Here is a 25,284-nt window from a genome sequence, read left to right on the forward strand (position 1 = left end):
TAGTTAACACGTTTAAAGTTGGAATCGGAGTATAAATCTCGGGTTTCCGAGATGTATTTTCTCCCGCTAGAGAGGGATAATCGCGCTTTAGCGAGATGATCTCTTTTCAGGGGAATTGTTCCCAACCTGTTAAGAATGTACTAAGATCGCATTTTCCATTTCCTTCCTTAACATAGCTGAGTCACGAACTTCCGATCACGGAGCGAGCGCTCTGTCGATTGTTTCCCAAATAATATCACTTTGCGATTGAGTGCTTTCACTTCTCTATACTACCAACATATGATGTCATAATGGAATATGACGTTAAGCCACTGCAAACGTGAGCTTTCATGAGAATTAGTGTCATAAACTTTACACATTATTTCCAAATGTATGTTAAATAAACGCTGTTGCTAAATTCTTAATTGTAAAATCAACGGTGTTGTTACCTATCCGAATGATTTTTAAAAAATACTTCGTTTCATTACTCTTGATTGAAATTCAGTGTTCAAAATTTTTTTTTTAAATGCACACTACACATCGTAACATGTCTTTGACACTTAACTCTATTGCATGTCTTACAAACACAGCAAAAGGACAAAAATTTAGTGGAAATGAGTCAATTGACATGAAGTTGAACTTCATGATCTATCAGACATTCCAAAAATTGGAACATTGCATGCAAAGCAAAATAAAAGAGTCGGGAAATACTTTTTCAAAGTTGAAGGACAATAATCTTTGTGAAAATGGATCAATTGAAATGAAACTGGAACTTGATCTGAATGTTATTATTATAAGGAAATATTCCTTAAACCAGCTCAATATCTACAAGCACACCCAAAAAAGTCCAGAAAATTTACTAAACGGAATGACAGGTGAGAAGAGGTAGAGCTCTATGCTGCAAATATTTAATGGTGGGGATAAAAAATGAGCTATAAAAATAAAAATGTATAAACCATCTTTCCCTTAGAAGATAATTCGGAATCCCTCCTGGTGTATATAAATACAGCCTTTTGATGCGGTCAATGCCTAGGAAGCTTTCTCTAAGGTCTATATATCTAGGGATTGTACCGAATCAAAAGGCTATATTTGTTTTATTATTTTTTATATCAATTAGTATCACTCTTTAGAAACATCAAGGTCATAAAAACTATTTTGATGTCATCACTTTTGTTGCTTCAGAGAAGAACTTGTCCAATTTTAAAAACACCAGGTTTATAAGCTTGTTTTAGAAGTTTAAACTATAAACACCCATTTTATAAGATGTCTCTACTTGATTGATTGATTGAATATTGTTTTAGTCCCATTCGAGAATTTTTCACTCATATAGAGACGTCACCATATACCGGTGAAGGGCTTCAAATTTTGACCTTTCCTCGGCACTCAGAGCCATTGAGCAGTGAGGGATCTTTATCGTGCCAACGCCTGCCGTGACAATGGGCTCGGTTTTTAAGGTCTTCATCCGAAGGACCCGCAACTTTCACTTCAAAGTGCCGAGCGCATGGCGAAGGAACAGTTACTACCTATTTTTTTTCGACTTCGAGCCTATGAGATAGCTGGGAACAACAGAGAAAAATAATAAATATATATAGATGATGTAGCTAGTGGCGCTTGATCAGCATCAGCGTCCCCCTAACATCTTCCCCAGTCATAAAGGTAGGATACCACGGTCTACTCCAGCTCTGTGAGGACCAGACGCCATTCAGGTAGGCGTAGTGACAGTAATAAAACCACCATCCTCCCATGAATTCCTCGGCACATCCTACAGTACGTGGACTCCTGTCGTGGTCCCTGTCTGGGGTACTGAAGAATATCCCAGATAAAGACATGTATGGATCTCCGGGGTTAAACATCATGTCACCTAAAGAAGTAAACAATAAGTATGACAACTGAATTAAGATCAATTCATTAGTGATGTACATGCACATTAGTACTTGATGGAAAGACAATGTAAAACAATTATACTTATAAGATACCCTATTTCATCTCATAATTATTACTTCAAGTTGTTAACAATATTGAAATGTAATGAAAATTTATGAGAAAATATAAAAAAGAACTTGTAAATCGTGGATAATAATAATCAGTTACCGATTGGGTGTATATATATATATATATATATATATATATATATATATATATATATATATATATATATATATATATATATATATATATATATATATATATATCATGCACTAGAATAAAAATTAATATAAGCTCTAAAAAAAATAAATATTGAAATCAATCTGTAAGCTTTAAAGTCCTGTAAATGCATATAAAATCATGCTATACAGGAATGAAATGTTTTTGAAACACATAAACCGTTTCTAAAGGGCATTATCAGAGCTTTTTGTCAGCAGTTGGATTTATACTTTCAGTCACCCTTTTCTGGAATACCGCCACCTGCAGACTTAAATATTTATGTGTTAAAACAGTTCTTAGACTAATATCAATACATGTAACATGTTACTATGATCGCCTGTTTTCGGAAATGCCGAAATATAGTCCTTGATATAAAATTTGGGGAGGAAAATAAAACTTCTGAAAGTCCTGAGTATAAGATTTAACGATAACTGATTCCATATTCAGAGAAAAAATGGTGCCCGCCTTTTTCTTCAACTAAGCCGAAGGCTCAAGTGAGCTTTTCTGATTGAAGGTGCCAAGCGTCCGTCTGTTATGTGACGTCTGCAAACTTTTCAAATTTTTGACTTCTTCTCAAGAACCACTAGGCAAACTTCAAGCAGACTTGTCGCAAAGCATTCTTGGGTGAAGGGGATTTAAGTTTGTTCAAATAAAGTACCGCGCCTTCTTTTAAGAGGAAAGAATTAAGAATTAGTAAAAATGTAATGACATATTTTAAAAAAATCTTCTCAATAACCACTGGACCAGAAAAGATGAAACTTATGTGAAAGCCTTATTACGTAGTGCAGATTCAAATTTGTTCAAGTCATGATCCCCGGGGTAGGGCGGGACCACAACTGACGATCAGAGTTTTACATAGGATTATATAGGAAGAATCTTTAAAAGTCTTCTGCTCAAAAACAGGATGATGTCATATTTATATGGAAGCATCCTAAAGTAGTGTAGAATCAAATATGTTTAAATCATGACCCTCAGGGGTAGGGTGTGGCCACAGTAGCCGACCACTGTTTTACATAGGAAAGCATAAGGAAAAAACTATAAATGTCATCTTTTCAAGAATAGCAAAGCCATGATTAGTAATGTTTATATGAAAGCATCCTCAGGTAGTGTAGATTTAAGTTTGTTAAAATCATGATGCCCTCCTCTGTCCCGTCAAGGGGGGGGGGGGCACTTATATAGGTATTTTCAATAACGAACTGATTTCTCCCTTTCTCAAGACGTAGCGCTCAGATGAGCGATGTATCTAATGGGCCTCTTTTTATTTCTTAAAGAACGATCTTTTGTCTTATTAAAAGAGACTACCAGTTAAGCTTAGCACTTTTCAGTGCTGTTGAGTTATGTAGGGCACATTCTAGAGTTTTGTGATAAATTTACCAAATAGACAACACCGAACCCGAACTTACAATCTGGCCTTGTTATTAAGATTAATATCGTACATTTCGCACTGACACTAAGCCTTGGAGAGCCTTATAAACAGATGTAGCTTTCCCCTCTTATATTTACATTCTACCTGTTACACGTACGTACCTAAGGTTCCTGTGGCAGGTCCAGCCAGAAAAAGTTTATACTTCTCTGCCTCATTAGAAACAGAAAATCCATTGTATAACTCGAATAATTTTGTGCCATTCCTTAGTGTGATGGCTACATAAAGGAATGAGTTCTTTCCCTTTGTTAGCTGATGGATTACGTCATTTCCTGCATTAAAGTATATTTCATTTTGGTTAATTGTCCGTATGGAACATTTTTTTTTAATTATGGTCAATGCATATAGTAAATGAATATCGTAATATATATTATGAAGTCTTTATTTCAGACTTTGTGTCTAAATTTAATATGTCAAGACAAAGATCATTCGTTAAACTCGGCTAGCTCAGACTTGGTTCGGCTGGAGATTTAGACTGAAGCCCTTCAATCTATAGTGAAATATATGGAGATAACGAACAGTATTCAAGCTCAAAAGTCGATTTAATATTACAAAATAGGAGCAGAGCAAACACGGACCTCCAAAACATCAGAGGTGGGATCAGGTGCCATGGGGGAGTGAGCATCCCCTGCCGACCGGTCACACCCGCCGTTTGCTCCTTGTCATGATCGGGAAATAACGGGAAAATCCTTCGACAATTCAGCGTGTAAATAATGGCCTAACAATAAGTATGAAAAACGTTAGTCAGCATTTGACTCGATGATAAATTGTATTTGCTGACAAGGTCATTGTATCGACCATAGACTGCTGATATTCTTGTTTCATCAACTTGTTTGTCAATGGTTTACCTCTTTTTAGAAATAGTACATACATAGAGCAGGCTCTTGCCTATCGAATCAACTGAGAGATATAAACTCCGTATGCAGGTAATGAAGGTATATTGCTGCATAAGTAAGGTAAGTTGACGATTGAAAAGTTAAAGTCGTCACGTTTATCATAAAGCTTGGTTGGTAGATTACCATTAACGTCTTTTTCAAGTAAAATATCCAAATATGAAACAGATGTGTCAGACTCTGTGGTATCTTTTATCTCAAGCTCACCGAGATTTATAGTATCGACGTAAGAATGGAAATAACCATTGTTAATTGACAATACGTCGTCGATATATCTAAATGTCGAGTTGAAGGCAACAGCAAGTGTTTTTCTTCTTTTCACGTATTTAAGAAATAAGGTATCATTTTTAAACATCTATCGGGATATAAATACGGGTTGGTCACGAGATCAAATTCCATAAAGCCCGAAGGGCTTTATGGTAAATTTGATCTCGTACCAACCCGTATTTATATCCCGATAGATGTTTTAAAATGATACCTTATTACTTATATTTACATTTGTGACTTATTCATATTATATATCAGCCTGATTATAACCTTTAACGCGTGAAATGTTTTATTTTTTCAAACTCAACGACACGAGTTTGATCTATTGATTGCGCGTCGACCGTTTATGACGTCACTGAGAAATTACGTCGAACGTTTATGACGCGAAGAACCTGTGTTTATACGGATATAGATACGCGTTGCTTTCAATAGTGTTATATAAAAGAAAACATTTGCAAATGTAAATATAAGATTTTGGACAAATTCTGCTTCATATGAATACAAAAAAAGGTCAGCTAATAACGGGGCGCAATTGGTACCCATGGGAATTCCAATAGATTGTTGGAAGACCTGGTCTCCAAAAACCACATAGATATTGTCAATCAGAAACTCAAGCATCTTTTTAATGTCAACTTCAGAGTACTTGTGTGTACAATCAGAATGTTTTTTAACAAAATAATTTTGCAAATGACCAATGACAAGGTAAGTAAATTTACGAGTTCCATTTTTATTGAAAAAGCAGCTGTCAATGATATCAAAAGCCTGGACTTTAATTTATCGTGGGGAATGGTTGTGTATAAAGTTGAAAAGTCGTACGTTTTTAAGCTGTTGATTTTGGTAAAATCTTGTGATTTCAAATTTTCCAAAAGTTCCTTGGAATTTTTAAGTATCCACATCTGATTTACACCACTTCTCGAATATATTGTTGCACAGTACTCTTGAAGTTTCTCCTTCACTAATGTTAATATCTTAGTGAGGAGTAAAGAATGAGGCTTGGTTGAACATTTACTGGAACCCGCTATGTATCTTTGTTTGTGAGGATTTTTATGAAGTTTCGGAATCCAATATAGATATGATAATTCAAATTCATTTTGGTTGTTTGGAATATTAAAAATATCCAAAACTGACATATGATTTTGAAGAATTTCTTCCTTAGAAAGGGAACTATGAGTATAAATTGGATTACCACTAGCAGAATTAAATCCATGTTCCTCTAAAATCATTTAACATAATGAGGTATATTCATCTCAAAATAAAACAATTATTAGATTTCCTGTTTTATTGCTCCCATGACGTAATTGCCTAATTAGGAAGAGTTTTTTAATAATCTGTCTTAAATAATGTATGCCATATATGGCGTGTAAAATGTTGCATTATTATACAAGTGTTGTTATTTAATTAAACTAAATACGTATTATTATTCATATGATTCATATTCGAGAGCTAATTATTCATATTCATAATCTTGTCTCTCATATTTTAAATCTTGTGATTCATATTCGAAAATTGTTTTTCATATTCGTAAATTTGATTTATATGCTGAATCTTGTGATTTTTGTGCGAGAAGGTGATGTTCATATTCAAACCCGTTTTATGTCTATGCAAACACTTTTGATTTACTATTATATTCGATAATCTTGTGATTTATATGCAAAATTGGATATTTGTCATTCATATGCAAGTTTTGAGATTCATATACACTAAAATTGTGATTTGTATGCAAATTTATTGAAATGCATATTAAAAAACTTATTTATGCAAAAAACTGTTATTCATATTCGATAATCTAATGATTTGTGTCACAAAAAAAATAACAAGATTTCACATATTTATCACAATTGCATATTAATCACAAGATTTTCAAATATGAGTCACAAGTTTCTGCATATAAAGAATACGCTACAGACATGAATAACAACTTTCAGAGTGGATGTCACAAAACTTCACAAACAAATAACAAGATTTCACATATGAATCACAATATCATCGCACATAAATCACAAGATTATAGAATGTGAATCATAACATTATCGAAAATGAATTAGACGTTTTGCTTATAAATAAGATTTTTTTTAGATATGAATATCAACTAATCGCATATATATTACAAAATTATCGCATATAAATAGCAAGTTTATGCATATATATATATATTGTAGGTTTTCAAATACTGAAGTCAAATTTTTTGCATATGAATAACAAAATAATTGCATAAATAACAAGATAATCACATTTATATAACAAGTTTATCGCACATAAATAACAAGATTATTGCATATAAATCACAAGATTATCGGATATAATTCACAAGATTATCGAAAATGAAGATCAAGTTTTCCAATATGAATAGCAAGTTTTCCAGTACGAATATTAAAATTTTGACCATAAATCATAAGGGTTTTTTTTTTTTCAAATATAACGCAAGTTTCGCACAATAATGTAATATTTAACATGTCATATTCATACTTATAATAGGTATGTACATGTATATGCCCATGTAGTACATAGACACAGATAAGAAAGTATTATTTAAATATTTATATCTGTTTCGTATTTGGATATTTTACTAGTAAAAGCAATTAATGGCAATCTAACAACAAAATTCTACCATAATCCTGATGATTTCTACTTTTCTATTGTCAACTTCCCTTAATTATGCAGCAATATACCATTATCACCTGCATATGGAGTATGTCTCTTAACTGATTCGATATGCAAGAACATGCTCTACGAATGAACAATTTCGACAACAAGGTAAGCTATTGAAAAATAAGTCGATGATGCAAGGATATCAACAGTCCCGTCAAAAGTCAACATTTCGCAAATTCTATGGTCGATACAATGACCTTGATAGCTAATACAATCTACCGTTTAATCAAATAATGCCTGACATTTTTCATAAACATAGTAAGGCCATTATTTTCACCCTGAAATTGTCTACAGAATTTTCATTTGCCCGATCATGACAAGGAGCACACGACGGCTGTGACCGGTTCACAGGGGGTGCTTACTCCTCCATGACATCTGATCCCACCTCTGATGTTTTTAGAGGTCCGTATTTGCTCTGGTCCCTATTTGATTTGTTCCCATGGGCTTATGACCTTGATTACTGTTTCTTCATATTTCATAAGATGTATTGACGAATCAAATGAATATTGTTTATTGATAAAACGTCGTCTATATATCTAAATCTCGAATTGAAGGCCATAGCAATAGACTTCTTTTCGTGTAAAAGTTTTTTAATAAATTCATATGAATACAAAAACAGGTCTGCTAATAACAGGGAGCAATTAGTACCCATGGTAATTTCAACAGATTGTTAGAAGACTTGATTTCCAAAAATTAAAAAGATATTGTCAATCAGGAACTAAATGTCGAATTGAAGGCCACATCAAGAGACTTCTTCTTTTCATTGATTGATTGTATGTTAAACGTCCCGTTCGAGAAATTTTTACTCATATTAAAAACATCACCATACACCGGTGAAAGGTCTCAAAATTAGACCTTCACTCGTCACTCAGGGCCATTGAGCAGTGAGGGGTCTTTATCGAGTCCACGCCTGTCGTGAAACGGGGCATCGGTTTCTAAGGTCTTATCCGATGGACTCACATCTTTCACTTCAAATTGCCAAGTGTTTGGCAAGGGAACAGTTACTACCTATTTTTTTTTTTATCGACTTAGGTCAGTCGTGGCCGGGGTTTAAACTCATAACATTTCGATCAGGGGGCGAGTGCTCTACCGACTGAGTTACATTGACGTCTTTTTATATAGAAGTTTCTGATCAAAATCTGCTTCATATGAATACAAAAATAAGTTTGCTAATAACAGACCACAATTAGTACCCATGGGAATTCCAATAGTTTGTTGGAAGACTTGATCTCTAAATATACATAAATAAGGACAATCAAAAACTGATGCACCTTTTTAATATTACCTTTGGAGTACTTGTGTGTACAATCAGAGTGTTTTTTAACAAAATAATTTTGCAGATATCTTACGACAAGGTAAGAGTTCCATATTTATTGAAAAGCAGCTATGATGTTAAAAAGTTTGGCCTTTAATTTAACGTGGGAATGGTTATATAAATGTTGAAAAGTCGTACGTTTTGATGCTATTTTGGTAAAATGTTTTGATTTCAATTTAAAAAAAAATCTTTGGAGATTTTAAATTTCCAAATCTGATTAGACTGCTTCTCGAATATGATGTTGTACATTATTACTAAAGTTTTTCCTTCACTGCTTGTAATATTTTGGTGATGAGTAAAGAAAGGGGCTTGGTAGAACATTTACTGTAACCCGCTTTGTTTCTTTGTTTGTAAGGATTGTAAGGATCAAGTATAGGTGTGGTACTTCAATTCGATTGTTGGGAATACTTAAAATATTTTAAACTGACATATGATTTTGAAGAATTTCCTCCTTAGAAAGGAACTATTTGTATAAGTTGGATTAACACTAGCAGAGTTAAATCACAGTTCCTCTAGATCTAAAATACAATTAAAATAATGAGACTTGCAAACAAAGACAATGTTGTTACCTTCTTTGTCAGCTGGGACCAGTACATATTGATTGTGTAATCTATCTTAATCACTTTTCACATCTGATTATTGAAGACAGAAGAATAAATAGTTTTCATGTTGTCCCTCATGCTTTTAATGCGATATTTCAGATAATTTATCACTTGACGATTTTTTTTAAGCATTTGTAATTTAAGCTTACGTATGGACCGGTGACTGGTAAACAGTTTAAGAGTACTTTTTATCAAAACATACAAAAAATCTTGCAATAAGTCTAAATTGTGCAATTTTGTGCAACAACAATTAAACATCGAACACCAAAAGAAATATCAAATAATCAAAGTACGCACACATATACACTAGACAAAATTAATATTTCATTTTTCAAAACTTGTTTATGATGTATTTGATCCAAAGATATGTTACTTAAGAAAAAAAATGAGGCATCAAAATGTCTTAACTGATAAATAAAGTTCTACATTGTTAATTAAAGTGTAAACATTTCATAGCAAAATCGTGCCCATGCTTATTTTGGAGGAATAATTTTCTTTTTTTTCTTTGTGTTTGTGATTTTTATGTCTGTACCAATACGTTCTATTTCCATTAGTGAACTCTTCAAAATTAGAGGCGCGTTTGGTCGTCTGACAGGGACAGCATGGCGTTGCGAATAATACAAAACATGCCAATCCCAATCCAATTTTTAATGTTAAATGTATTTGTCATTCCAATTAAAGAATAGAAGAACTAAAAGACATATGTAAGAGAGCGAGAACCCTAAATTTATCATCCATTAATAAAAAATACGACATTTCCGAGGCATGTGTATTGTATTTAGATGTACCATACGATAAATAGATACATACGATCAACAATAGATATAAATTGATATCGTTGTGATTCCTACTCTTGATGTATATAAAGTCCTCAACAATAAAATATTTCATTTGCATTTTCTTAGGATTTGTTCATCGACATTCAACATATTGTTTACATGTTTACGTTACGTTTGTCCCTAAAATCCCGCGAGATTTGTACATTTTCCGACTTTTTCACAAAAGAGCGTACTAAGAAGTATAAGTCTTCCATAGTGGAAATAGAAGGTATTGACCCTAGAAGAGCGTGCTAAAGCAGTCAGTATGGTGGTTCCTTTCGAGAAATTTGTAAAAATTTAAAACAAGTAAAAGATTATTCGTACCTCTAGTGAAAAAATTGTTGCAAATAGATAAACAAACATAAAAACGTTTACTACAGATAGCCACGGCATTCAGTTACCATCACACGACAATAATAAGACTGTTCCATAGAACTGAGGCAACCGGAAGTTGGGTGGACTAGGTATGGACATCGAGGCACTGTATGACCACTAGGCGATACGATAGTCAGTCGCTGTATATTATTTGATTTTTAACTGGAAGACTGCTTCTGTTGCAACCTAATGAACCACCATCGGTAATCAGCAACTTCAAATCTGGGCAAAAACTGTGCGCAGTGCACGCTGGGAAGTTGTTTTTTCGGGCAAGAAGGTTATTTAAGGGTCTTGTCATGACACCAGGACATTTGTCAACCCCACTGTATTGGAAAAGATGGCATATCTGATATACTAGCACCGATTATGCAAATGTTCAATTCACAAATAAAAATAACAAGTGGTGCGTAAGCAATTTTGTCTAGTGTATATCCTCTGTTAAAAGTATGCTTTTGAAGAGTGCAATTCTGTAGATGTCCATTTTACCGCCCGAGATTATTTTACGCTCTGTACGTGGGAACAATTTTTCCGCGGAAATTTGTCACAGCGTACTAAAAATGCATAAAGGACATGTAATGATAATCCAAGAAATCTGCATATTTTCATACTCGAGGGTTGAACAGAAATTGCGATTCTGCAACATAAATTACGGGTATGACCCTGTGGAGAAAAGTGCGTTTGCAGTAATTCTTTTTCAAAATTATAATGATTTGATGCACATCAAAGGAGGGTATCAGCTTTTACACCAATTGACAAGCTGAAGAAAAAAATCTCTTAATTCATTGACATTTGAATTACTATTAAATAGCATATTTTTACCGAGTTACCAAGTAAAGAGATAACGTCGATTGTCGTTATTACCGAGCGATAGCTAAGTATTCGATTACTAATTGATAATCCTAATTAAAAGTGAGATTAGGTTACTTGAACAGTCAAGTAACGTATTTAAAGGGAACGATGTCACCAATTAAGGTGCACTTTCATAGCTTGAACCGGCCGAGTTTGGAAATGAATTATTATGATTGTCCCTAGATTCTGTGAAGGCTTCAGTCCAATTATCCAACCAAGCCGAATTTCAGCGGAGATTAATCATTTGTCATATTTTGGAGTCGATTAAAATTTTAATTTTATTCGAATTTATATTTACCTAACCAGATATTCTGTTCTGGTGAACCAAAACCACTCTTGTATTCTGCCCAGTTCCTGTTAAAACTCAAAGAACCGTCTACTCTTCTTTGTATTACCTTTAAAAAGATATAAATTTATTGAATATTTTTTAAATAATTTATTTTGTGACGAAAGACACAGAATCGATTATATGTCCTTTCTTTCTCATATAATCTCTAAAACAACAACAACAAAAACAACAAAGTCATGTTCAATACAAGTGCCAGAGGTATTTTCATAAATAAAGAAGATACCGTCCATCCCCCGTTTAATGTTTCCATATCGCAGTAGACTCCGACTGGCTGGATGCGAGTCCCGTACGGAAAAATGTCGTATACACCTGAATTAAGGTGACCATTCTCAAGAATGTCCTTACAATCACTAGGAAGAACTGAAAAAAGTATGCTGAAATTGCATTTTGATGTACATTTTAAAGGAACGATTTTATTTGACAAGATAAAGACCCGCTCACGGGGTATCGTGCATCGCGGCTGCATGGAGGGTAATCGTGTTCAAAAATCCAGACTTGTAAGTTTGTAAATCCAAACTTGCAATCGTATCAGTTTCAAAGTCTACATATGTATGTAGGTAAATTCCGACATCCTAGCATATAGGTCTGAACATACAACTGTGTTGAATTTGAGTTTATACTATGAATGTGTATATTTTTGACGTTGTAGACTTCTTTTTTCGGAATCTTAATTGCCGCTCTCTGAATAAAACACAAAGACAATTCAAAAGTTTACAAATGTAAAGTCTACACGTTTGTCGAATTTTAATAATAAGAAACTATGGAGGGGCCGAAATTTTTTTTAAATTATCTTATTTTCTTTTTTATTTCTAACTTCTTGTTTTCCATATTAAATAATTTTTTAATATAAGTTCTTACTTCTTGTTTATATTTTCCAATTTATTTTATTTTATTTATTTTGATAATTTTGCTTCATTTCGTATTTTAATTATATCTTAAATTTTAAATTATTAAACATTTCTTGACACCCCACCCCCCCAAAAATCAGACATTACAGTTGAGGGGGCACAACGATAAATAAGCCTTGATTTCTTTTCTTTTGTATTTACCGGCAAAATTATTAAGCAGATACATACGGAAATTGCTTTATTTTCTATTGATAAGTATATACTGGCACCCTCACTAACTCGCTGCCTACGGACCGGGCCTCGGGGGCATAAAACTAAAGTGAGCTCATTTTTGACATCAGTTTCACTTTTCTACCTTTAATTCCTTTAGTGAAAGTGAGACTGAGATCAAAAGTGAGCTCGTCTAAGTTTAATGGCCCAGGAGCCTGGTGTTTAAAATAAGATAAATGTGACCGCCAAACTCAGGCAAATTCTTGCGTTGAAAAAAAAAAGTTGCTGAAAAGTAAAAAGAAAAATCCTATATATCACCTCACCCTCCTACGAAGAAGGAGGAGTTTTGGTAGTTTATTTATTTATTTATTTATTTTTTTTTTTTTGCTCGTCAACCTTTTTTGGAGCCCCCCCCCCCCCCTTTAAAAATGTTGTTACGAATCTGCATCTACTGAGTAGTTGTTTTTAATATGATATTATTGCAATTAAATTAGTTCTTAATTAATTGGAGCACTGATCACAATAGCTTAGTGGTTGGGCGCTAGCTTCGTAAGCCATGGGAGGTCAGAGTTCGATTGTCCGAAGTTCCTAATGCCGATCCAAACGTAAGATATTTAGCATACATGTAGGTCGTACCTATTCTTTCGGCATTGAAAGTCAATGATTTTTCAAGACCTGAATAAGGCAATAATCTGGTTGATTTAGAGAAGTGGTATACAATTTAGGTGGGAGAAGTGCCAGTAGGCAGTAGATGGTAGAATATCTTAACAATAATATAATTATTAAATCCCTAAAATATCGTTTGCTTTAGACTTTAAACATATCAGATATGATAAAAAGAAGGCGCCCATACTTTATCCACATTGGATAAACGACGCTTCCAAGACAAAGGACTCGGATCGATTGTGATGGGCACCATGCTCATTCTGGGAAAGGATATAGTTATCCACTCATTCCATTGCTGAGATTTGGTCATTTCTGACAAATGTACTGTTCTTGTTATAAAAAAAATAACTTGCATGGTAAGAAATACAAGACTCTGAAAAATCTTTTAGGTTCTGTGAACGGAACGCTTCGAAGCATGTTACTTGACCGCCTGGATCACGTGATTCGCGCATGGGCAGAACAGTGGCAGATGTGCATTAAAATTGAAGAGGATTACTTTCAAAAATAATGAACACAGAGACCTAATATTTTTATCATTTACGGAAATAATTCAATTAGTTAGACTTTTTGATCACCCCTTGTAAGTTACATAACTGATTCCATTTCCTTGGCAATTTTAATTTATATATTTATTAAAAATAACTGGTTTGATGAGTTTTATCGTCTTCAGCAGTACGTGCAAGAGGAACAAAGTGTTTAACTTTTTAAAAAAATGGGAAACAGTAATTCTAATAAATATAAAAAATAGAAGGAAACTAGAGCGAGCTCGTTGCAAAGCAACGAATAGGTCTTCCGTTGGAGCTGCGGAAGAAAGAAGTGACCTTGAGTCAAGGTCATGCCACATTCTAAAGTTATACATGTAAGCAATCTTGTAAGGGGAAGCAACTTACAATATTTCGCTAGGAAAAACTGTAAAGGAATGTATGTGACCTTGAACATTCCAAATGACCTTGCGTCAAGCCATGACACACTCTCGTCATAAAACCCAATCTGTGTGTTACCGACTTGAAAAGTTCACAGTGACACGTCATGTTCTTTTAGTCCATACATACAGTCAAAACATCTAATCCTTAGTGACCTTGAACTTGAGTCAAGGCCATGTCACACTCTGCATGATACCAGCAATGTTTCACTAGTACACAAATACGCTAGCGAAATTACAGTTTCTCTGTCAGTGACCTTGACTCGACCAAATGACCTTGGCCATAACACAATCTGGTTTAGAGCAATCCCAATCTGTGGGTTTCTGAATGGATAAGTTCAGCCATGTTTTTTCAGACCATACAGCGAGTTGGAATAATTTGTTAGGTTCAACTGAACACAATGATTTAAAAATTCATTGAGAATGTTTTATATCCAGTTTGGATAAGTAGTAAAACGTGGAGATCAGTCCTTTGGATGAGACCATATAAGGTCTCGTGTCGGGGTAAGTGCTAGCATGAAAATGATCTCTCATGCTATAAATTTTGAATTTACCGGGTGGCAGTAAATACAAAATTTACAACATGACATGTAAATTTTGTATTTACTGACAACCGGTAAGTTCAAAATTTACAACATGACAGATCCATGGCACTTGATTCTACCTCTGATTTCAAAAGATTTGCACTGCTCCTGATTTGTATTGTTTGAATGGTCTTTTAAGCTTGAATGCTGCACAGGTGCTTGTGGCCAGCCCCCCCCCCCCCCCCCCCCCATATACACCCTGGGTCCAAGAATATTTTTTATTCGTCTTTTTCCATAAATTAATCTTCTAGTACACATTTACAATGTATTCCATATGAAAAATCCAAAAAATAACGTAGAATTAATGTTTTATTAAAAAATCATACCCGTGGTATTACGAAGTAGAGAAGGTAAGTCACTTCCATTTGTTAACACCCCTCTTGGATATCGGGCCTAAAATATTATATACCTAACACATGTCACCAAAATATGTTATTATATCTTGTATCGGTAGACATTTTTTGTCTTTAATCGTGCTATTTAATTGCCTATGCATTCCACAATAATCCGAGTATTCATCGTCAAACGTAAAAAATGTAAGAGTTGGAAATGTCAAAGTAGAAATTATACGGAAGTGATGCAGAAACGACACCTAGCAGATAACTCTCGAGTTCCGAGTGTTACAGAATTTAGGGAAAAGCAATTTTGATAAAGAAGTCGAAATCGACTCATTAGAATTTAAATTTTGCTGCAGATTTTCCAGATGAATTAAGGTTGTCATCAATATTCTTTTTAAAGGATTTTATCACTCAAACCAAATAGCGTTTTAAAAACGCTTTCTAACTGCACTTAACCAGTTTGTACAATTTTCCTGTTGTTCTTCATACTCACATAACAATTGTTTATAACATGTCCGCAGAATGCAACTATTTGTATTGAGCAAATTACACCAATATTTCAGAATTCGAAGTTTTCTTTGAACATACATTGGGCATCTACCAAATTCGAAATAAAGTTATTTGTAGATTTTCGAAGCGACATAATTTTCTTCAAAAAGTTAATATGTACTTGCTCAACATGTGGGGCTTTATGAAATCCCCACATCTCGCATCCATAATGAAGAACAGAACCTACATATGTATCAAATAAAGAGAGAGTGGTCTCCACATTTAGATTATTCTCTTTCACTCTTTTCACAAAGGAAAAGTACATTTTTCCTTAACATTTTACCTGTGGAATGCTGATCATTTTCTCCGTATTCCATCGGCCCTTACTGCTCAAAGGCCGTAAGTACCATGTACATTATAAAATGTATAAATTTCCAGCCATTCACCATTTATATCCTATTAAAATTTTAATTCCATCTATTTTGTTAACATTAAATTGCTGGAAATATAGTCAAAAAATCCGGAATGAAAATAATAAATGTTAAAAGTGAAATTTATTAATTGTCGGAAGTGCAATGCAAAATTCCGGAAATCAAATGCACCGAAAATGGTACCTCCCCCCACCCAACGAAACTATTAGTACACACTTCGACGCTCATGCAATGTGCAATTGACCACTCCAATGAACACATTAAATCGTTACATTTTTTAAGTTTTAGAAATAAAATAAAAGACCTTAAAAAGTTTATAAAATAGGAAAGCTTAGTCACAGATATTAATCGTTGCAGACCTTGTTTTTCATTCATTTGAGGATTCGCGAATAACAAATGTCGCGTATGATTATTGGTTTACTTTAAAATACATGTAGGTTGTGGATTTCTCTCGGACCAGCCCTCACCTATATGTATACGTACCTGAACAAACCAACCGATTGACATTTTCGGCTCTAAAGAAAAACATTGTATTCTTTTAAGGGGGGGGGGGGTACGTATCGTGATTAGAGGAAATTTGATCACCTCTCAGTCCATTGAACATGAAAGATTATTTTGGAATATTTGCATACAACTGCGTAGTTTTCTTAGAACCAAATTAGTATAAATTTGTTAGAAAAATTAAATAATTATTTAGATGTTTAAGATTTGTGACATATTTGTAAGAACCACTTTATTTACCAAACAAAGTTTCATCCTTATATGGACGCCGTGATATATTTGATAAGCTGTTTAATTACTATTCGGATATATTGCCATTCAAAGGACCAACACTTTTTTTTTTTTAATTTGGATTAAAAGTCCGACAATTTTCAACCTCGTTTGCTATAATTTTACTGAATCGGATCTTTTTCCGTATAGTCGAAATGCATGGACGAAGGATAAAAAACCGTGTGCTGATCAATCAAAACATCATTGCGATTGTGTATTTAATTTATGGAGACATGTTTTTTTGTGTTTTTCCTTATCTGTGAATTACCCATTTGCTTTGTACACAAGCACGTGTATTCTGAAAGCTCAGGATGTATTTAGTTTGGGCGCTCTTCCATGTAAAACTGCATGTACTTACAAGCATGTATCCATAAAATCGTGTATTGGGATATTCTGTTTATTCGACGAAATAAAAGAAATGCATAAGTATATCATTCTGTACAATACAATTATAAGTTTGGTAGCAAATAATGCAAACTTAGAAGTGCTTAATTTAATTTTCGATTTTCCCGAGAATTGAAAACGTCACCTGACTCACCTCCACTTACAATTATTATGCATGTGTACATGCAGTTTAAAACATGAGACAGAAAAATAAATTGTTGCAAACCTAGTGGTTAAGTCGGCAATTAAAATGCATAAAACTTAAAATGAATAAATACACAGGCGGATAAAATAATGATAAAAATAAGCGTGAGATAGAGTGAAATAAAATAATATTTAAGATTTGAAATGATTTCAAACACAATTTTCCATTAATCGCTATGAGTACACATTGCATTTTAACTTCGATATGACCGCGGCTCGCTAATCTCTGCGGCCACGTGTGAACGACGAGTGGGTTACAAATTTTGAAGTTAAACACAGAGACAGAGCGGAATAAATTGTCTGCTGTAAGAAGGCGTGAATTATTGTATGTTTAAAAGTATTATTTTATGTATATAGTTTATTTAATATTAATTGAAAAATTTTGTAGTCTAAAAGCTCTGAAAATTTGTTCAACATACATTTTTGTAACACGCATATTTGTAATAACCACTTTATATACAAAACAAAATTTCATTCTCTTATATGGTAATATGGACGTCGTAATAGATCTGACTGAATGCTTGACATGCCTGTTTCAAAAACCTTTCCTAAGTTATGTCGTAAGACATATCTTAAGATATGCCTAAGTTATAACTTTAGAAGTTCCTCAGATTTATCACAGCTGTATCGCGAAACAATCTTATCTAAAAAAAATTTATATCATTTCTTAAGTTGTGCCTTTAAGGACTAATAAAATAACATTCCCGCTCTATATACAACTCTCAGTATGGTATATATTTTTAGATTCAAAAAGGAAGGGTGCAAGGATTGGGGATTGCCCCCACTTTTAAAGGATTTGGACACAAGTATGCTTAACTTTGCGAAGTGTGTTGCTAGATCTAAGCATTCACAGACACACCCTTTCAAGCCATCTTCCCTTCCGAGCACACGATATTTGTATTTTAATTTTTAAACATTGTTCTAGGTGTTATACATTTACTTTATTTTGTTCTTTATAAGGTATCTACATGTAAATGAAATTTTAAAATGAATGCTTCGTAGCGAACACATGCGAGTTTATATTTTTCAAACAATCTTTGCCAATTACTACACTGCATGTACACGTTAGTTGTTTGTGCGGTGTAGAGCAACAATGTATTTCAACATCGAGGTGCCCGCGGCTCTCTGTGGCACCATGTATGTAAACGAGAAACAAAGCGGCAGAGATGGATGAAACTGTTTGCTATATTACAAAGACTTGAATTATAGTACATGTATATTTGAAGGAATTTTTATTTATGTTAATGTTTATTTAATTTTATAAATAATAAATGGACATTCACAAGAGTGATGGTAAAAATAATATGTGCGTAGCATGCGTAGTAATTACAATTATTTACCGAAGCCCCCATTCAATTACAATTGCAGATGAATTAAAATACAACAACACGGGATAGAGCAATACTTTTTTTAAATGTATTGTTGCGTGAACAGACAAAAACAGCGATTAAAATTCAAAATGATTTTTATGCACCAGTGTTTGGAATTAAGATTATAAAAGATCGGTAAAGTAATCTTACTGATTCGATATAATTAAAAACATAACTTTCCATTAATTAATAGCTCTTTGTACAAAATTTACATTATACGCAATCACAAATACTAGCTTTGTTTATGGCCACAGGTGGCTAGTACACTGGTGACCTCGATCAACAGCGTGGGATTCGCGCGTTGGGTTACATAACTAAACATCGAGCTGAACATGGAGACCGTAATATGCATACAGCTAATGATCGTGAATTATTCAATGCATACAGTTTAAAATCACTTACAAAGTTTGTTGTAATAATAAACGTAGAAAGATAGATTTAATATTCTCCACTTTTGAACACTATTAATCTAATTTAAAAAAGAAGAAAAGAAAGACTAGTTGTAATAAATAATTTAATAGTGAACCATAAACCACGTTTTAAACCTTATTTAAAAGAAAATTAACATTAAATACCGCAGGGTATATTATTGATAGCAAGTCTGTTTAAGTTATACACATGAAGAGGTCTGATTTCCTTGCCGAATGAAAAACGTTACCTGTTTACCTGGCCTGCTTTCTAATACGTATTACGCAATACCCATGGTATACTCGAACAAAACAACATTTTCATTAGATCAAAAAAGTGTAAAAGAACAATTTTGTTCCCAAGATCCAGATCGAAATATTTACCGTTTTTGAGTTATAAAGCAAAAACTTTTAAGGGTCCAAGATCCCTAATCATAGGGGCCAGCCCCTTTTAAATAGTATAATATGAAAGCCCTTGCAATTATGCACAACTTTTGTTCTACATGTCTTAACAAAATATTTCTAGTTTTTAAGATATAAAGGAAAATATGTCAAATTTTTTGCTGTTTTCCGCGTTCTAACTTTTGACCCCTCTCTAGCGCCATTTTTAATGCAAAAATCAAAAAACAAAAACCGATGTGCACAACTTCAATGCTTCCTCTTTTCAATTTCAAAGGGTTTTGTGCTCCAATTATAACCATTTCTGAGCCTTTGTCTGGAAATGGGAGGCATGCAAAATTCAATCAAAGGGGAATAACTCGTGAACAGAAGGTAATTTCCGAATTGTATTACGGTATTCTGACAGTGTTATGTAAAGTCTAAAAGCTCTGAAAATTTGAACAAAATCTGTTTAGGAATGAGGAAGATATGAAGCGTCAAAGTTGGCGTCTAGGAAAAAAAAAAAAGAATAATAAGAACTAGAGCCGAGCTCGTTGCAATGCAACGAATAGGTCTTCCGTCGGAGCTCCGGACAGAACATAGCGACCTTGAGTCAAGGTCATGCTACATTTTAAGGTTATAAACAATCCTGTAAGGGGCATCAACTTCCAATGTTTCAACAGTAGAAAGACAGTAAAAGAATGTAAAATTCCCCTGTCAGTGAACTTGAACTTGTCCAAATAATCGTGCGTCAAGCCAGGACACATTCTGCAGCTGGTTAAGAGCAAACACCATCTGTATGTCATCGACAAAAAAAAATTCACAGTCACATATTCTTTCAGACTATTCATCCAAAACATCATATTCTAAGTGACATCGAATTTAAGTCAAGGCCATTACACACTTTGGATGATATATTTATCATCTTTTCAGTGAAATGCAAATGCATGCAATTTTTTCTATTACAAAATTAAAGACCTTCTTGTTTGTTTGTTTGTGTGTATGTTGTTTAACGTCCCTCTCGAGAATTTTTCAATCATGTGGAGACTCCACCATATTTGCCGATGGAGATCTGCAAATTTTGACCTATACTCGGCACTCATGGCCACTGAACAGTGAAGGATCTTTTTCGTGCCAGCACCTACTGCCAGACGGGACTTTAGTTTATACGGTCTCATCTGAAGGATCGGTCTCTGCGTCCCATAGTGGGATTCGAACCTGCGACATAAGGATCAACTCCTTAATCCACGACTCTAGAGGAGACACTCTTACCACTGCGCCACGTGGGCGACTAGACCTTTTTGAATTTTACACTTATTATATCAGTGACCTTGAACTTGCCTAAATGACCTATTTTAAGGTCAAAAACAACCTTTGAACTAATTATGAGCTTCCAGTGATACTCAATGACCAAGATATTCCTGAAAAAGAATATTGCACTTTTCTGTCAGTGACCTTGAACTTACCAGAAAGACCTTGGATCAAGGTCAAAACACATCCTTGGATCATAAGCAATCTCTGTATCAAGTAATAGCTTCCAGTGATTTTATATTACAAAGTTATAGCATGGAAAAAAATTAATATTTATCTGCCAGTGACCTTGAACTTGCGGGAAAAACCTCTATTCAAGGTCAGGAAAAACCCATCTCAAGCAATCTGAGAAAAAGTTTCCTGTGTTCCTCCCACCCCTTATAAATTTATAATCCAGGCACGAGTTTTGCCACTTCTTCTGCCAATCTAGTACTATGTTATCTCAAACCGGTGGATCATAAGCAATCTTTGTTCCTAGTATGAGCTTCCAAAATTATAGCACATACAGTAATCTTACACTTTTCTGTCAGTGACCTTGAACTTACAGGAATGACCTTGAATGAAGGTCGTGGCAAACCCTTTTTGTCATAAGCAATTCCTGTATCCAGTGAGCTTCCGGTGACTCTCTATTACAGATAAATGAGTCGGACAAAACTTTGCTATTTTTTTTTAAGTGACCTTGAACTTGCCGGAATGATGTTGGATCAAAACCATGACACACCCTCGGATCATTAGTAATCTTTGTACCAAGTATGACCTTCCAGTTTCTTCATAACAAAGTTATATCCTGGGCAAACTATCACGTACAGACGGACAGCTAGGCAGACGGACAGTGTGATTCCAAGACTCAAAACACCCCCACCCCAAACCAACACACTTCGTTTGGGGGGATACATAAATTCCTATGTTAAATTATGAACACTCTTTCCGGCCCAAACCTTCTCCCTGGAATCAAGATTTGAAAAATAAAATGAATGTATGCTATGTTGGAAATTTTCTCATTCTAGTCCAGGGGTTCTTGAGAATACTATTTCAAATGACCCCATGCGCGGATCTAGAGGGGGTTGGGGGCAGTTAAATGTACATTGTATATACTAAAGCAAGTAAAAGTAACCATCCCCCCCCCTAGAAAACGCAGACCCTTCCTCGATAACGCGGATCTGTGTTAAAATGGTATGAAAAGTCTTAGGTATGAAGCTTTAAAAGTCAACGAACCCCCCCCCCCCCCCTCCACACACACACACACACAAACACACACACGAAATAGGTTTTTCACGTTTATGAGAAGAATTTCTTTTTTTTTGGCTCGTCAAGAAATTTCTGGGTTGAAATATTTTTTTATTGGGATCCCCTCCCCCCCCCCCCCCCTGGAAAAAAAATTCCTTGATCCGCGCCTGGACCCCACCTAATTTTTACTCCGTTAAAAGAGGATGTGACCCCTCATTTGAACAAAACTTTACCAAAAATATTCTATGTTAATTTTCGTTGTTATGGCCCAGTGGTTCTTGATAAGATAAAAATGAGAAAATTTTACAAGTAACTTTAGAACGACAACGACGATAACGCTTATATACGCCAAGAAAGCAAACAAAGCTGAAGAATTATGAACAGAAAAGCTTACTTTGGGCCTTTGGGCTTGGGAGATGAGATACTTATTTAAGAAATAAACAACAATGTTAAAAAGTTCTCTGGAAAATGAACTTGGCTGGTCACGTGATCAAATCCTGTGAAGCCCTAAGGGCTTCTCAGATTTGATCAGGTACCAACCAAGAACATTTCCCAGAGAAATTTTTAACATTGTTGTTTATTACTTTTATTTACATTTGAGACGAATTTTCTGAAAAGAACTGCATTTATTACACGAACGGCCCGCCGTATTCATGCTATGTTGTGACGCGAAGTGACCTAGAAACTGTTTGGTCTTCAGAGTTCGCCTCGCTCCAACATTTGAATACTTATATTGCTGTTCAGCAGTCCAGTTCAGGAAATATCTATTCATAATAAAAAAAAAAAAAAAAAAAAAAAAAAAAAAAAACAATGATCGCTTCTGAGAATGATCTTACTATTATTGTATGAGTTCTTTATATGAAGTCAAAAGCAGTGATATCGTCTTCAGTTTACATACCTTCAAAGGAATTTCGGGTTAAAAAGGTAAGCGTGATTTTAGGCTAATTAAAAACATTCTTCACACCGAAGAAAGAACTAATGATCATTTGTTGAACGAAAAAAAAACATATATGTTTCAATAATTTTATCTTTTTCATTGCTTTAACGGCTTAGAAGTTCCGAAACCAGTGTCACCGGGACAGAAATATGTAGACAAGATATCATCTCGCTGTGTGATACGGTCACGCCATGACCTCTGACCCCCTAATAAGTTTGTACAGAATTGAACATATTTTCTCTTCAATAGGTTCACCTAAGAAAAATATTTGCAAATGTAAATAATAAAAATTGAAATTATTTTGTCAGTTTTTTACGATCGACGGGCCTGCATTTCAAAGAGAGAGAGAGAATTTCTAGCTAGGTCTTTGAATAACAGTGATATCGGTTCAGAAAACCAGGTCCCTAGGAATGTACATGTATATAAAATAGGTAGTGCCTTTCTCTCGGAATTCATCACCTGCTTCTGTAAAGCTCCATCCTCGCTTGTACTTACATAACCGGCTGCGAAGGAAAACATTCTATCTATTTCGGGGATGGGGGTATACGTATAGCGATGAGAGGCAATTTATTCACCTATACGTTCATTAAATATGAAGATTGCTTCTGAGTATTTGTAAACGATCGCACGACTTTCGTGTTAATTTATAAAAGTTAGATTATGTAAGCAAATAACTAAACTAACTTTTGTTCTATATGAATTAAATAATTACTTAGCCGTTTGTAAGTTTTTTTTTAACATTTGTAAGAACCACTTTATTTTAAAAAACAAATAATCGTCCTATTATGGGCGCCCATGATATATTAGACAGGATGTTTAATTAAAATATAATTCAGATATCGACATCCAAGAGAACAACACATTCTTTTTTTCAGTGGCGGATAAAGGAATCTAGATAAGGGGGGCCCGACCAGTTTTGGGTCGGGGTAGGGGCTCAAAGCCACATAAAAATTGATTTATTAAATCTTGTGTATATTTTGGATACAAAAATGGGACTTGCAGGCCCCCTGAACCTCCTCTAAATCTGCCAGTGTTTTTTTTTTTTTTTTTTTTTTTTTTTTTTTTTTTTTTTTTTTTTTTTTCCCATTAGTCAGCCCGCGGGCTGACTAGTTACGGTGGGATAAAACTGCAAGTACGCTTGCATAATTTGGAATTCTGGGAAAAAGATGTACACGACTTGTTCTAAAGAAACTCGTGCTATTTGCTCCAACCAAAGGGCGTGATTCTTCACAAACACCTCTAAACAAAGACGCGACCTCGATCTATTTATAGACTGCATTGTTCTTCGTCGTTCTCGACGAAAAATTAAAGAAGAGATTGTTCTAAGTGGGAAATATGATATTATGAAAATATTTCAGTGCTTCTTATAGAAGATGAGAAGTTTATATGCAGAGCACATTTAACACTTGATATATACCCTCAATCGCCGTTGCAAGTTCAAGGATTTGTGTGTATTCCTCTGAATGCCTGATGCAAGACTCCCTCGATCAATGCCTTGCATAAGACAGGTACGGGTCGGAATTCACACAATAATCCACTTGCACAAAGGTCCCAAGACAGTGAAAAAAAAAAGAATCTCTTTACTTTAATGATGAAAGTTATGAAAACGTCAGAATATCACTTAAGATGTGTAAATTCTTATAATTTACACGATGATAGACATGTACATGTAAGTGCCGCTTGTGCACGTGAACGCGCCCACAGGTGAGAAACTGACCACAGTAGAACTGCGATAGTTGAGAGAAACTGCGCGGATTTATAGACAGCCCCCCCCCCCCCCCCAATAGAGAGTGAGCGAGATGGAATCCAGTATCATATTAGGGTATACGTACTGTGTGTATAAAATATTTGAATCTCCAGTTTATTACTTTATTTTGGAAGCAATTCTTTTCTTTCCTAATAACACAAAAATGGATGCTTAAATTTAGAATTAAATTGAATTAAATATACATACAGTATGCACCCTCCCCCTTCCCCTATCATGCATTGCCTCGAACCTGCACGATTAAAAAACTTTTATCTAATAATAATTAACACAATCTAACCCAAGGTCTACCTTCCTTTTCAGCATCATAATCTATATTATTTATAGAATTTAACAGTAAAAATGAAAATGTATACATACTTACACGTTCAATGATTG

General features: G+C 34.4%; 1 protein-coding gene across 1 annotated transcript; it reads right to left on the bottom strand.

Moving 5' to 3' along the window:
• Positions 1-1,580: 1,580 nt before the first annotated feature.
• On the bottom strand, positions 1,581-16,098 carry LOC133203692 (ficolin-2-like). Its single transcript, XM_061339462.1, has 5 exons — positions 16,065-16,098; positions 11,888-12,024; positions 11,614-11,710; positions 3,652-3,819; positions 1,581-1,840 (listed from the first exon to the last, which is right to left on the bottom strand). Exons 1-5 carry the CDS (start codon positions 16,096-16,098, stop codon positions 1,581-1,583), a joined length of 696 nt encoding a protein of 231 aa, XP_061195446.1.
• Between the last annotated feature and the right edge of the window lie 9,186 nt (positions 16,099-25,284).

This window comes from Saccostrea echinata, unplaced genomic scaffold (assembly GCF_033153115.1).
Source record: "Saccostrea echinata isolate AGI-Se365-2 ecotype Australia unplaced genomic scaffold, CSIRO_AGI_Sech_v1 ptg000051l, whole genome shotgun sequence".
NCBI lineage: Eukaryota > Metazoa > Mollusca > Bivalvia > Ostreida > Ostreidae > Saccostrea > Saccostrea echinata.

Bases quoted from the DNA above. Each gene is read 5' to 3' on its own strand.
- LOC133203692 (XM_061339462.1), bottom strand. From the start codon at position 16,098: ATGGAATACGGAGAAAATGATCAGCATTCCACAG. The intron at 12,025-16,064 runs GTAAAATGTTAA...TACTTTTTTCAG, and splicing joins AAATGATCAGCATTCCACAG to TTCTTCCTAGTGATTGTAAG. The intron at 11,711-11,887 runs GTATCTTCTTTA...ATCTTTTTAAAG, and splicing joins CATTAAACGGGGGATGGACG to GTAATACAAAGAAGAGTAGA.